This window comes from Psittacula echo (genome assembly GCF_963264785.1).
Source record: "Psittacula echo genome assembly, chromosome: 5".
NCBI lineage: Eukaryota > Metazoa > Chordata > Aves > Psittaciformes > Psittacidae > Psittacula > Psittacula echo.
In genome coordinates this window covers 26,692,179-26,708,400 of record NC_137739.1, presented here as the reverse complement: position 1 = coordinate 26,708,400, position 16,222 = coordinate 26,692,179, and the positions used below count along the sequence as shown (strand labels likewise).

The 16,222-nt window shown below is 36.2% G+C and overlaps 1 protein-coding gene across 1 annotated transcript in view; it reads left to right on the top strand.

The window, feature by feature from the left end:
• CCDC73 (coiled-coil domain containing 73) overlaps window positions 1-16,222 on the top strand; it is a 54,257-nt gene that overhangs the window by 13,517 nt on the left and 24,518 nt on the right. Inside the window, exons 6-9 of the mRNA XM_080618188.1 lie at window positions 14-88; window positions 2,127-2,165; window positions 9,168-9,303; window positions 12,151-12,230. Coding sequence (XP_080474314.1) covers window positions 14-88; window positions 2,127-2,165; window positions 9,168-9,303; window positions 12,151-12,230 — 330 coding nt within the window. The remainder of the gene's footprint in view (window positions 1-13; window positions 89-2,126; window positions 2,166-9,167; window positions 9,304-12,150; window positions 12,231-16,222) is intronic.

Genomic DNA, 16,222 nt, shown 5'->3' with positions numbered 1-16,222 from the left:
CTTTTGTTGAAAGGGAAAATATCAACTTGCTGTAGAAACAAAAGAAAAAGAAATCGATGGACTGAAAGAAGCATTAAAAACTTTACAGGTAAACTGTTAGTTTTGGTAAATAGTTTTCCTTGGTATGCAAGTGCTTTAATTTTAGCTTTTTCACTGATAAGAAAATAGTTATTTTTAAGAGGGCCTTCAAGGCCTTCTCATTTAATCTTTCTAGTACATGTACACCGCATTTTCTAACACTGAGTTTCTGTTCTAGTGTTCAGTACCAAGACTACTTTAAGTTAGCTTTCCACCTAAAGTTCTTTTCCTCCATAAGAATCACAGACTCAATAGAAACCCAAATAGGGTGTGAAATGTGCCTTCTTTTCATTTCCATGGTCTTCCTCTTTCTGTTCTTGTCATCTTACTTCTCACCTGTCTGGAACCTTGGGTTTTGGACACCTAAGCAAGTATTCACACTAGGCCTCCAGCTAACAGTGTTAAAACCTGTGGTTTTTTTTATTATTTCCTTTCACTAGGAGGTTTATGTATTTACCACTTAATCCTTGGCTTTCCAGTACCTGTTTGTCAGGAAAATGGTCAAATGAATGCACAATTTACTCTTGTGCTGTATATTGTTATTTCTGTACTGAATTTTATATCATTACATAGTGTTGGAGCAGTTGTGGCTGTGATTCACAGTTACTTGGAATAAAGGAAGACATAGGGATATAGCTGGTATCTGGTTTTCTTTTAAATACCAAGGCAGATGTGTTGAAAATGGATTAAAAGAGTAGAACTTAACGCAAAAGAGAATTAGCATTGCAGTGCATTGACAGATTTCGGGTATTGCCAGGAACTAATTATTTTTCTACCCAAAACTGGGTGGCATAATACTTAATTCTATTCAAGTCAAAATGTTTATAATGGATTATTACCCATGACTTTGAAATATGTTCAGTTCTTATTAACATTCTCTTAGAATAGGATGCATTTATTTGGTTTGGTATCAGACTGTTTAATAATTAGTTAACAGTGAAAGTGAGCAAAGAAATTTATTGCCTTGGCTGGCCTTCTGTGCCATAGCTGTAAGGATTTTGGTGCCTTATTCAAACCTTGGTATAACACAGATGATAGAAAATATACCTCTGTGGTTTGCTGAGCATAATATGTGGACAGCAAGAGTAATGAAAGATTCCACTGGCCTTTACTTTGTACAATAAAACAGAAATTGAAAAAAAAATTAGTCTCAACATGAAATGTTTAATGTTCACAAATCAAATATTAGTGTAACAGTATAGCTCAGGTCTAGGAAATTCTGCTGTGCCTCGAGGAAGCAAGAGGTTGCAATGAACCTGTGGACCCAGAAAAATCAGCCTAAGAGTGAGGAATCTCATATTTGGTTCTGTAGTCTTCTCTATCCAGAGAGTCAGAATTCTGCCTTAAAATGATTGTTGTCTAGACCTTTTCTAGAAATATTTTCTGTATAAGATTTACACACACTGGGTTCTTTGACATCTCTCGTTTTCTTTGACATTGTCACTGTTTCTATAAACATTCTAAGAAATATAGAGACTAAAGCTGTTGTGAACTTAAGTATTATGCAAGTCAAAATTCTCTGATTTCAAAAGTGTATTAAAAATAGTGTTAATGACTTCAAATGTCCATCTTGTAACAATCTTGCATGCTTTAATATGTTTTTATATGCCACCATTCAGAACATCTACCTAGACCCTTTTTTTTTTTTTTTTCTATCCCAACAGGGAACGTCCTTGTGTTCCTCTAGGACTTTCATTTCTATCTCTTTTTCTTCTCTATTTCTAAGGGTCTAGTTTACAGACTGTGGTCCGTTTACACATTATTTTTATGACACATGTCAGAAAACACAAGGATTTATGTACTTTTCAAAATTGTAGTAACAAATCAGTGTAAAGCGCATTTACATGATTTAAATATTAAAGTGAAATTATGAATTAAAAACTACATTACTTTTTATTATTAGATTCATTTTGAAAAAAAACAGTATTACTGTATTGACTAGGCAATAAATGCAATTAAATCTTAGGTATGGGAATACCTAAATATGCAGGTTGTTGTAACAAAAAATGTAACTGCAATTCAATGAATACCTACCTTTTGTTTTACAGATTTCAAAATACACTTTGCAAAAGAAACTGAATGAAATGGTAAGAAATTAGTAAAAGTAAAAAAAAAAAAAAAGTATAGCTTTTATGAAAAGAGAATGTCTGCTTAGAGTATCATGCAAGTACTAACCATCTCTAATGCTTAAATAATGCGTGATAATTATTACAAATAACCAAAAGAGGCAATATCAGCTTTGAATCTGAAAAACCTTCAAATCCAGTCTTTTTTAGGTTTTCGTAATGTGGCAGCCGCTGTTTAGCATGCAGAATTTTTTCTCACTGGATTAAAGTGTAATTGGTACATTTGTTCTCTCTATAGGTTAGAGTGAAGATTTTTTTCAGACTGTGATTTGAATAATGTAATTATATTACCCTTATGCTTATAGGATCTATCATATTCAACTCAAAGAAGTACTGAAGAATTCTAAGCAGGTTTCTTTTTTAGGAAAACCTGATGTTTTTCCTCTCACACTTTTCACTCCTTAGAATTACTTCTTAACGACAGTTCCCCTGAACAGTTTAGATTTCATCCAGTCTAGCTTACTCCCTTTGACACAGAGAATAAATTTATGTAGAGTGACAGCACAGTCACTCTGAACCCTGTTGTGTGTTTTAGGAAGTAAAAGAGTGAGCTGCAGAAACATTGCTAAGCTTGATTGAATAAATGCTGTGAAAATTCTGCTGCTGCTCAACTGGAAAGAATAAAGATAATATTGTCAGACCATTACAAACTGTGATTTTAATTAAGAAGCTCAAAAAACTAGGGTCCAGTTTAGCTTTAAGTACCATGACATTTGTACTGAAAGTCATCTTCAACGCTACAGTGGTTTTACACAAAATATGGTGAAATTGAATAATGTGCCCTCTGACCTGGGAGATAAGGCTACAAGTTAAAGATCAAAGGCAACATAAAATGTGTTTTGTCTTACTTCACTTTTTACTTGTAGTTATTCTTAAAATACATCTGGTCAAAAAATGTGTTTAAAGTATACGAATTATTGAACTTACATTTAGGTCATTTCACATATTGCCTTTCTTTCCTAACTTGCAAGCTCAGTCTTCCATATGAATGAGAATATTTAAATCACTACACCTTTTCTGTAAGCTGGAAATGTATCTATACTGCTTAAACAAATATCTTCCCTTCTTATGTTCATAGATTTTACGTTTAATAAACTTTTTGCTGTTTGAAAATGCTGAAATCCTTAAAGTAGTATGATACAGAGAATGGTTATTAAAAATACTCCTCAGTGGGGGACAAGATATTAGAAATTGTATTTTGCATGTACATGAAACATAACATGTATGGCCGTATTTATAGAAAATGTTATGATATGAAATGGTGAAAACAGAAAAACACAAGGTAAACAGAAGCAATACAACCCTATGCAGTAGCAGGCTAATACAGTTTTAGACCAAAGCCAAATTCCATCAGCTTTACTCCCTGTGTAGTTGCACTGAAATAAATGGTATGTTCTAGGGATCAAGGTAGTGGTAACCCATGTAGACCGTCTTAGTTACCACAAATGGCAAAATGGTTAGAAGTAAAATGGATGAAATTCCAAATGTGCATTTATCTGTGACCCATTTCTATTTCAATTTTAAGTTTGTTAAGGACAGATTAGACCATGCCCTGGCTAGTGTTTTGAAAGTAAGCAGATGTGCTGTTTAGTTTATATCTGGCACCTTAGAAACCCTGCCAGTCAATAATAAAGCTTTTTTATGTGCTGAGAAATCCTGTTCTTTAGTATATGCAATGTTAATATTTTGCATGTACACCATACTGTAGCATGCTATCCCATTAAGTTTATGGGGAAATTGTAGTGCTGATACAGTTCTTAGGATAGATGCTAGAATTTGAAATAGTGGAAGGTTTTGCTTCATATTGAAAGACTGTAGAGAGACAAAGAAATACAGGATTTCTTTTTCTTCCATCTTTCCTTTGTTTCAACAATGGAAGTGTCGATTATTGTGTGTGGTATAGTCACTTTGCACCTCACTGCATATGGAAAGTAACACTTGGGCAGTCAGGAGGCTGCACGGTAATTACTACAAATCTAGCTGTCTTGATAGGATATGTTTGAGTGTGGGGTCTGTATTGTATTCTTTTTCTTGCTGCTGAAATAAAGAAATAACTGGAGGAATATCACCCTGGTCAGGTCTTAGTTTCTTCCTTCATTAATTTTGTAGCAGGTGATAAAATGTAGAATGCTACAACTCTGAGTGTAGCATCTGTTCATGTGTTCCCTTGTTAACTTGAGTTGTCTGATCCTGGGCATGTCTGAGAGACTGAGCATTTAGAATTATTTGTCTTCTACAGTGCCTAAATCTTAAATACATGTAACTGTGATAAAATAGAAAACCCAACAAGAACAAGGTTAAGGTTAGTGCTGGCTGGTTTAGAGACCAAATCTTGTGTGCAGTTCAAAGGAGCAAATGTGGAGTGTGAGATCTCTGTGTAGTCAGTGGGGAGACATCACTGTCTACCAGGTAGTGATTCAGTGCATCAGTATTAATGAGTAATATAGGTAGGGTGACTACCTCTGTGAATGACTAGTAATTTGTCTAGTTTCGCTTGCTGACTGTGTTGATATTGGTAAACTAAATGTTTGTGAAACCATTTAGAGGATCTGCAGTCAAGCGATAGGAAACGGTCTAGGTTCATTAAACTCTAGTGCCCTTCAATACAGAGGGAAGCTGCATCCAAATAACTCACATTGTTCCCAGCAGACAGTCTCCTGAACTGTGCCCATGAACTGCTTACATGAGTGCTACTTGGCACAAGCCAAAATGGGCCAGGGATATTTTAATGTCAGTGTAGGCATTTCCTGAGAGCTTCCTTGCCACCATTTCATTTTCTAATACAGATGTAGTTGCCAAATGACTGAAAAATTAATTACTGCAAAATGTTAAGTAAATGTAATTTTAAAAGTCATCTTAATAATCTAAGTTAGGGATGTTGTATTTATTTTCTTTCCACATCTTTTAGGAATTTGCCTATAATATACTATGTTATTTAAAAATACAGTGAGGGAGCAGTAATGCAGTATAAATAAAAATAAGTATTTTAAAGTAGAAAAATGGTGGGAACTAAAGCAACTATTTTGGAAAATATTTCTTATGTTGAAGATTTACACTTGGTAACCCTTTGCATAATTTTCACATGATCTTGCCCTAGAACTCCATGCCATTACATCTCCTTTGTTTCTGTGACACTTTCACCTCTCAATTACCACCTTCTGCTTCACTGAGTAACTCTGACTAGTGACTCAATTTCCAGAGTATCTTTGAGATATGAACAATTCCCTCTTGGTCTTCCTCCAGTCACCTACCTGACCCTGAGCTATTTCTCTGGTCTAGTTCCTCCAAGAAATCATTGTACCTCAACAAACCATATGGCCACAATCAATTCCACTCTCCGTCCCAGCTTATCTTTATTACTGGTGAAGGGCAGGGCAATAATTCCTGTTCTCGCAGTATCAGACATCAGGAAGAACAACCAACATCCTGTGGGTCTTACTCCAGCTCCAGGGTCATCCCCTCCCTATCCTGCAATGTCTCCTGATGTTTCTTGATTGTCTTCCATAGAAGAATGTTTTAAGACCTCTTCACTGTGAATAGAAGAATCACATACTCAGGCTTTTATTTTACTGTGCACTAAGTCTGGAGAGCAGCTTGCCATCAAAAATCGTATTTAGGCAAGTGCTGAGCCCTTAATAAAACTCTTGAGGATATAGCAGGCCAGTTCCTTTTCTCACTTGAAAGAGCCCTGGGAAATAACAAAGCATATTTCTACTTTTCTAGTGAGGAGGAGGAACTAACACTGTTTTGCTGACTTAAGAAAGGAATTGGGAGAGCAGTAAGAAAAATCCATATAAAAGAAACCTCTTTGAATGCCCAGTTAGTGATGCCTTCCTGTTCATTGATCTCTAAGAATAAGTAGACCTGAATGGCTATCAGGAAACAGAAATGTAATTTTAAATTTGGATATTATTTTTTTTTTAGTCATAAAATCCACATCCTAGCATTAGTAAGGATAGTTCTTCAACTGTTAACTTATGGTTAGGAAAAAGCCAAAGTACATGAACATTCACAACCTGCATTCCTTGCAATGATTCTGTAAGTGATGGTTTTTCTTTACCAGTGCTTCCATTATGACTTTCCGTTTGCCGCAGTGTGTTTAATTTCATACCTTATAAAACATGAGAAATTTGTATTGTATATCCTGTTTTGCTAGCCTTATGTTGATCATTTCTTTTGATTACCATCAGCTTTTATTACCCTCTGATGCTTGGACATGTATTGCATTTGTTACTGTATGGAAATGGAGCCTTACACAAGCCGGACACTGGGCCACATTCATCCCTGTGTAACTTGAATTTACAGATATTTGCTGTGTTGCTTTCCTGTAGATTAGAAATAGATTAGATGTCTAAATAAATGGATATGTTTTCTGAGGAGTTAATTTAACCCACTCTCTTTGGAGAAAACTTAAATTGACCAAATATTCCTACAAAGCTATTAACAGAAATACAATATAAAGAGGAACACAAATATATATTGAAGGAAGGAAAACAAATAACTTTCTTTAAAAAAAAATAAATCAATGGCATGTGTCAGTACAGTTTCCTGTGAATATCTGTTTTCAATCACCCCCTCACAAAGTGTGAGATTGGTAAAATTCATGAAACTTAAATACATTTTGGTTAATTACTTTAAGGTATTCATTACTGTAAGATATTACTTAGGCCAGGATGTTAACAGAAGTAAAAATAAAGTGTTAGATGCTTTGAAAAGTAAATATGTAACTTACTACAGATACAGAATCATAAAGTAAAAGTAAATTTGTAATATTTCAAGATATTACAACTGCAATTGATACTGAGGAATTAATAACTACTCATTAAAAGGTTACCTGTACTTTTGTAGGAAGCTTGGAGTATCAATCTGCATTAGTTTCACTAATCTAAATGAAGGTCACCAATACTCTTTGGAAGTAGTTGATACAGTTCTGTTCTTTAGCAAGTATGTTGAAATTCTTTTATTTAGATGCGTCAAACACACATATTCTGTCCTAATTGTTAAAAATGACAGTTTTAAAACTGTAAGAGGAAGACAGTGCTTTTCTTAGTGGCTTTACAAAGGAGACTAACACTGATTGCGTAATAGATTGCTCGTGTTGTGTACCAGGAGACAATAAATGTCTATAGGCCTTATTTTCATGCTGCATACACTAGCACTGTTGCCGAAGTTTAAGGAGCTCCTACTCATACCTGTCTGCAGTCACTTACTCATTTCTACCCTGTGCTTCTCTCTGAAGGTGCGGGGGCAGTGGGTTGTGGTAGCTGTGATTTTTTAGCTGTGACCCAAAAGCATGGTATATTTTGTTGAATACTACAGTAGGAACAAATAAGCAGCTAGGGCAATGAGGTACAAACATGTAGAGCTGAAGCTACAGATACAGATTTTGAATATAGATTCATAGAATCATAGAATAGTTAGGGTTGGAAAGGACCATAAGATCATCTAGTTCCAACCCTCCTGCCATGGGCAGGGACACCTCACACTAAACCATGTCACCCAAGGCCTCATCCAACCTGGCCTTGAACACTGCCAGGGATGAAGCATTCACAACCTCCCTGGGCAACCCATTCCAGTGCCTCACCACCCTCACAGTAAAGAATTTCTTCCTTATATCCAATCTAAACTTTCCCTGTTTAAGTTTGAACCCATTACTCTTTGTCCTGTCACTACAGTCCCTGATGAATAGTCCCTCTCCAGCATCCTTGTAGGCCCCCTTCAGATACTGGAAGGCTGCTGTGAGGTCTCCACGCAGCCTTCTCTTCTCCAGGCTGAACAGCCCCAACTTTCTCAGCCTGTCTTCATACAGGAGGTGCTCCAGTCCCCTGATCATCCTCATGGCCCTCCTCTGGACTTGTTCCAACAGTTCCATGTCCTTTTTATGTTGAGGACACCAGAACTGCATTCAATACTCCACGAGAGCAGAGTAGAGGGGCAGGATTACCTCCTTCGACCTGCTGGTCACGCTGCTCTTGATGCAGCCCAGGATACGGTTGGCTTTCTGGGCTGCGAGTGCACACTGAAGCCGGCTCATGTTCATTTTCTCATCAACCAACACCCCCAAGTCCTTCTCTGCAGGGCTGCTCTGAATCTCTTCTCTGCCCAACCTGTAGCTGTGCCTGGGATTGCTCTGACCCAGGTGTAGGACCTTGCACTTGGCATGGTCAGACTTCATGAGGTTGGCATCAGCCCACCTCACAAGCGTGTCAAGGTCCCTCTGGATGGCGTCCCTTCCCTCCAGTGTATCAACTGAACCACACAGCTTGGTGTCATCGGCAAACTTGCTGAGGGTGCACTCAATCCCACTGTCCATGTCACCGACAAAGATGTTGAACAAGACCGGTCCCAACACTGATCCCTGAGGGACACCACTCGTTACTGGTCTCCAGCCGGACATCGAGCCATTGACCACAACTCTTTGTGTGCAGTATTCAAAACTATATTGTTTTGAATCTGCAGCCAAAGACATAGGCAGGTACTGTCCCGGTCTAAATAGCAGATGTGGGGTGGAGGCTGTATTAAACTGCATGGACATCTTTCATCAAAGGAATGTGTGAATGTAATGCTGTACTTCATGTTAGTGCAGGAGGAGGCATAGGCAGCGTTACAGTGTTAGGCTAGTGGTGGAGGAAATAACATGTTTAAGCCACATAACAGGAAAACTTGAAATTGGGATTTGAAAACAGTTAATACAGTTCTGCAGATGTTTACATGAAAGTCTCCTAGAGAACACATGAATATATATTAAAGTGCTTTTTTGATAATGTAAGCTACAGGTGTGCAGGTCTTTGAGACGAGGCACTGTCTGGAGATGGGAACTGATCACTAGATGTAAAATAGGTAGTTGAGAAATTCTGGGAATGATTTTGCATTTACACTGTTATTGTAAAAAGTATTTGGTGAGTTGATTGATATATGCTAGTTATTATCATTAAGTAGGTGCTCCATTTATGTTTCTAACAGGATCAAAAATTACAGATGCACTCAACAGCAAAAGAGCAACATCACAAGAAACTGAATGAAGTTGAGAAGTGTTATGCTGCTATTGCATGTCAGTTTGGAATCATAAAAGGTGTTCATGGAAAACTGGAGCACAGTGGTATGTATGTCTTCAGTGTCCTCCAGCATTTGTTTTCTTTGCTGTATATTGATGACAGTGAGTTGTAGACACCTGGCAGTTTAGAAGAACAGTAGCTGCCTCATGCCAAGCATCAAATATTACAACTGACTATTACTGGATCTCAGTAGCTTCATCAGCATTTTTTTTCTGTGACAGAGCCAGGTTTAGCAGCACAGGCCCTGTACCTCTTCTGCTCTTTGCTGATTCACTGCTACTACTATGTGTGGTCACATAGTAAATTATATTGAAGAATTGATTTGTGTTCAAAACAACAAAGCAGCGCATCAGCTCCCTGTTGCCATTCAGCATAATCAACTTAAACAGTTGTACCAGCACAAATGAGGGGGCGAAAGTAAAGGAATTAGCAAGTAGGGGAAAATGAATGCTTTTTAAAGTAGGTTTAAGGTTGGGAAATGGACAGAAAACATTAATGAAATAATAAAAATTATTTTCTTGTACAAAACATATAAAATCTTAAAACCAGTTCAGTAAATAAATAGGGTGATAAGAAGAGTTTTATGTTGATATTGTTATGTAGATTCTGACTACATGGTGGTTTAAGTCTTATAAATCTTTATCATATCCCTGTCACTATATTGAAACATAAAATTATCTGTGAACCTGCTAACACACGTAAATATTATTCCACATACTTTTATTATATGAATATGCAACTTTTATCTGCAAAATAATAAAGCTGATAACCTCAAGTAATAAAAATACCTCATTTAAAAAAGTTTTGTACCTATTAATTTGAGAGATAAATCCTTGTTTCTTACAACAAAGTGATAAATTTCTATGCAGGCATCCCTGTCTATGTGTAGAATATGAACTTGTGTATTGGTTTGTGTGCCTGGGGTTTTCATTCATGTAAACAGGACATAAAAAGAAGTTTGTTTTTGTTTTGTTTTGTTTTGTTTTTATAAGGAAAGGGTGAAGTAGTTGTATAACTCAAAACAAGCAAAAACCCAAACAAACTTTTCAAATACCAAAGCTTGTAAGTTTGGGGGTTATTTTTCAGCCTGAAACCAAATAGTTTTTGTTTATTAGTTTAGTTTGAATGAACTGGTAACGTGTTCAATGTGTATTTGTGATATTTCAGTACCTCAAGTTACTTTTTGTATTTTTTTTTATAGGCTAATATTTAATATTAAAAACAAAGTAAGAGGAAACACTGCTGTGTTTTCCTTTTATTTATACTGGACAGGGCTTTTCTATTATGTCAGATACAGGAAAGTCTTTTTGTAATTTCATGGAAAAATAACATTTACTCTCAGTATTTACACTATTTGAACCGTACATAAATGCCTTTTGCCATGTTTCTACTCATATTTATCAGTAATTTCAAAATGAACCTGTAAAAAAAAAGATTTAAATGTTACTGGTTTTGTTCAAGAATCCAATCCCTTCACCAGTTTGCTTCTTTGACAACTACTTGTGTGCCTTTTACTGCAGAGATAATGCGATTTGCATCGTAGTATGTAAGATGTGCAATAGGCTTAGTAGGTAACTTGTAAATTCTGAGCAAGGAACTGTGGTCAGTGGAAAAGTCAGACAGGAAGTATCCCAGCCATTGTGTATGCAAATTGTTTAAATTTATAAACTGGTGCTTTATCTGCTTTATTAAAGCAGTATGTAGGGACACAAGACAGTGTAACATTGATGTGCTATAGTGCTACTGTATAGGAAAAATGCCACCCTTTATAATAAATCTAAAGCTTTGTCTAACCAATGTCTAACCACCATTAGTATTTTAAAGCTAGAGAATCAACACATGAGTCCTGTGGAAAGATAGGAGAGAGTTTTTCTGATTTTTGTCTGCTTGATTTAATTTTTTTTTCCTTCATTGTATCAGATATTTGTTACATTCTTAAGTGTTTTCATTTGTTAAGCACATATTCTTATATAAACCTGCAAAATTGCTTATTGTACTATAAGGCTGTTGTCCACTCTTCCCCAGGATGCTTACCATCTTTAACAGAAAAGGCTTTATGGGTGTGATGGAGTGTCTTGGGTTCTTGTACTTCACATGTATTCTTGTGCCCAAAGCTTTTTGAATAAATAAAGAAAAAAAGATTAGGAGTGAACGAAGAGGAATCGGGGAATAGCAAAGGCTGAAGAGACCTCAGAGGATCAAAATCCTATGATTGAATAGAGGAGACTGAAAAAGTACAGGGAGCAGTGAATATCTTTAGCTTTTAATTATGAAACTTCAAGCAATTTCTCAGAGATACCTTGGCCTGTATGAAGTCTAAGAGAGAATTGCCTTCCCTTTCAAAAGGGCCAGAGATGGCTCTTAGAGTTTTCCTCTCCATTATCCTCTGCTGATTGCTGTCTTCTGTGTCCTGTATGCATATAACTGTACATCTGTTAATTATTTGAATGTACTGCAGTCCATTTGAATGTGATGTGGTCCATTATGTCCTGTGTTCCTCTGAAAATAATTAAACTCATCAAAAACCTATAAGCAAAGCCTTTGTTAAAAAAAAAACCCAAACCCTCAGATTAAAAGCTCATGGAGAAGTGATCCTAATAAAGTGACACCAACTGATACTAAAACTTAAATTACAATTTAAAAAAAATAAAAAGGACAAACCAACACACAGAAGAGTCCTAACTCATAGTTCGAGGTATAGAACAACTGGTACTACCTGGTGTAATCCTCCAGTGTAGTATCACACTAAACAGAAAAAGTACAGTCATATTTTCAGTCTTGTTCTCCTTTCTACAAAGATGTTTAATTATGTTATAAATTATATACACATACATTGCAGTCATAAATATTCAACTATGGAAGTATTGACATGTTTGAACTTTTGTTTAAAGTACAGGAAGCGATGCAGCTCAATAAGAAACTAACATCAGTGAATAAAAGACAAGAGATTGAAATAAGTAATCTGAAGGAAGTAAGTATAGTGTGGATTTCTGATTGTGTAAGTGGGATTCTTTGGGACTTCTGTAAACTGCTGTAGTATTAATAGTAATGAACAAGCAGCAGCACTGTTCTTCATTCTATGACTAATGCCTACATTAGTTTTATGCTTCCTTGTTATACACAGGTACTTCACATGAATGCCAATTAAAATTGGAGCAGTTCTGAACAGTTTTTATAACTTGGGAATTTTTATTTACGTCTACAGCATCCTACTTGTTTCTCTTTAATGATGATTAGTCTTTCTTCTTCCTGTGCTCTGTTGCCATTGCTTCTCCCCTTTGGTATGGAAAGATGGCAGTGCTGATTTCAGTTTAGTCAGTGAGATAGAATATGACAAGTGGTTGCCATAGAAGCAAGCTGGTAGCTGCTGTAACTGAATCTCCATCAGAAATGGGGGAATTTTGTGACAGGGCAACTGAGACATTAGATAATAGTGATACTATGGACAAAGAAGTTGACTGACCATTAAACTCTTTTCTGCCCTCATCTATCCAGAAACTACTATTTGCCAAGTACATTTTTGAGTTGCAGTCTTGAACATATGTAATAGTGGGAAGAATAAAGTTTTCTTTTCCCATATAGTATGGCAAACCTCAGTGTCAAGATCAGGTGTTCAAGTGACTGAAATCTCAGATTTCAGAACGCCTGCTGACATAAAAGCAGACTGAGAAACACAATGACAGTAAAGCAGAACATGGGAAAATTCTCAAGTCATTTTCTAAATCACAGTTGGGTTTTAGGGCATGTAGAAATATTTATTTAGCTACATAATTCAAATGATAGGTTATGTATATATTACATATAAAAACTATATGTATTTTATCTCAAATATTTGATGGATGGAAGAGTAGTGGAAAAATATTGGAAGTTGTAAGTGGTGATAACTTTCCTCTGTAGAAGGAAATATTTGCCATATTTGTTAGAATGCTAAAATCATCATAGCCATGGATGTCTGAGGATAACTGCCTTCACTGAGTACTCTTCAACAGTACAGTGCCTTTAGAGAAGGATGAATAATTTGTATGCAACAAAAAAAGGGACATTCATCAAAACGGTTTAGTGGTGGACTTGACAGTCCTAGGGTAAAGGTTGGATTTGATGATCTTAAAGGTCTTTTCCAACCTAGTCGATTCTATGATACTTTTATTGTAATATATTGTAAACATAAAAATTTGGGAGTTTTAGAATTTATTCTTTTTTAAGCCTCACAGTAAATTAGCTTTGGTTAAAAAAACAGTAATAATTCATTACTGAGAATTCTCTGAGGGTAACTAATTTGAGAGGTGAGAAAAGAAAAATGTTTAAGAAAATTTTACATAGTGCAATTTGGGAGTATGAGAGGTGTGCAAGATAAACTGATAGTGATTTATGGATACCAGTAATCAAACATATTGCTTGATCCATGTTTTTTTTTCAGCTGTACCCTTGATTCTTAAGGTCATAGGTGATGAATTTTAAATAAAATACTGTTAGGTTAGCAGAAGGGGTCAACTGAAACTTAATCTGGCTTCCTCAGTTCACCAGGAAATGTCTTTATTGTGGTTATTTCTGAATTTCTTGTTGGTTGTTTAGTATTTGACCATCTTATTCTGAATGGTGGTGGAAAACTGAACTGGAATGTAATTTCTTAGCATTTTAATATTCACATGGTGATGCAGCACTGATAAGATACTGCTGCGCCAGTATCTTATTTTGCAAACAGGCTTCCCAGAGAAGTGGTGAAATCACCATCCCTGGAAGTGTTCAAAAGCTGCGTACATGAGGCCCTTAACAACATGGCTTCATGGTGGCCTTGGCAGTGCTGGGAGAAATGGTTGGACTTGATGATCTTAAAGCTCTTTTCCAACCTGGCTGATTCTGTGATTCTATGAGAAAAAAAAAAAGTGGGGTTGTTTATTTGTAAATACAGGTTTATAAATATAAGTTGTATATAGTAGAAAGACATTCCTTTTTCCTCAAACTGCAGAATTTCTGTGAAAACTGAGTTGAAAATAAACAATATAGAAAAGCAAACAAACCCAACCCTTCTCCAATAACCTCTATTTTGACAGTTTGCTTATAAAACGTTTCTGGAAAGTTACATAGTGAGAGAGTGCATTTCTGAACTGTATCTATAATGGCACTTGTTCAGCACGCCTTCAGTTTGTGAAGGGCTGTGGGCTCATCTTTTGGGTCACTCTGCAAGAGAAGAGAAAAGAAGTGCTTGAATGCAGTAAGCGCCCTGAGGTAGCTTCATTTCACTGTGATTATCTTGTACTTAGAGTAACCCTTGCAAAAGTGATCTTAAAGCAGTCAAGTGTTTTCCCTTGCTGGGGGATGTGTCTGAGCTGAAGGGACCTATGAGAGATACAAAGCAATGAGAAAACTTTGATACTTAGAAGAGTTTGGAAGAAGGATTGTCAGGCTGTTTTCACTTGCTACATAGCTGAAAGAAGTCATGATATCTGCAGCACAAGTTGGGACAACTTACAAAGCTGATTTAATCTGCCTTGGAGACTTGGCTGACCTCTAGCAGCTCTGACAATTTGTGGGTTCAAACTTCTTTCCTCTGTAGCGTCAGTGCTGGAGTGGCAATGACTGTCCATAGTACCAAAATCTTAATTGGGCTGTCAGCTGTTATCACAGCCATTACTTTGACTCAGACCTGGATGATCTCACACATTTGTTCTTAATGGGAATATGAAGTTAGTGAATGCCATTCAACATTTATGCATAAAAATAAACTAATCTCCAGTTTTAATGAAATTGCAAGTATGTGATGGGGTGTTAAATATGTACAACGGTAAAACATGTTAAACTGAGGTCTATTCTGCACAGGTTTAGTCATGTGAGATTTGTGAAAAAAAATGTTATCTAAAGAGCTTGTAGTTTCCTCTTAACATTGTCTGCTTAAAAGTCCAGTTCCTAAATCCTAGCTTAAAGGACTGTGGCATTACTTCCTTTTCAGTAACATTTATTTTAGGATTTGAACTTTACATATTCAATGTGGTAGGATTCTTTTCAACCACTGTGAAAATTAGATCTGGCCAAGAAAAAGGTGTCCTTTATTCTGCTGCTTAAAGGAACAGCTCAAGGCCTGAAAGAGTACAAGAGAGTTGTACTGATCTAGGAAGAGGGTAATAAGATATAATTTTGGGTACAGTTAAAGTTTGTGTAAGGTGTCAGCTCTGTCTTGGGAAGTGGTTACATCTACCTGTGCTGGTTGCTTTTCCAGTCCTGTAACTTCATGCTGGCATGTGGATTTGTGTGGCCTTGAGAGAAAGCAGAATGAAAATTTTGAATTGATCAAAACTACATTTTACCAAAGAAGGGGGAAGTTTTAGCTTGGATCAGCTGGCAAAAGGAAAAGACATTGAAGGAGCAAGACCGTTTCTTCTTTGACACTTGACTTTTGCTGGCTTGAAGTGTTTCTGAAACCATGTCCCTAAGCGTTGGCTGAACAACACATCAAAGGAATGGGTTTACAGCCTTATCACTCTTTCTTAGCATGCCCTCAAAACTGATAAAATTATTTTCCAGATTCAATTTAATTTATAGGGTTCTGAATGCTACTGGTGATCTTATGAATGACAGAAAGCTACTAAGGAAAAAAAAAAAAAGGCAAAAACTCTGCGGATGATTTTTTTTTAATTTCAGAGTACAAGAAAATACACATTTGTATGTATAAAATTATTTTATTTTCGCAGCTCCACAGCTTGTGCTTTCACTCACCATGGAAAACTTTCCCATGATTTTTGGTGATTTGATTTGTGTTGGTTCTTTTCAGGTTTGTGTTGGGTTTTGTTGGTTGTTGGTTTGGTTCTAGATGGATTATATGCATCCACCTGTGATACACAAAGGAAAAATAGTCCAGTCATATTTTCTACCTCAAGGGCATGATTTACTTAGTACGACTTGTTCATTTCCTGTGTCAAAATAAGTAGTAAGATTTTTAAGCACACAGTAAACTCTAAGTTTTAGGAA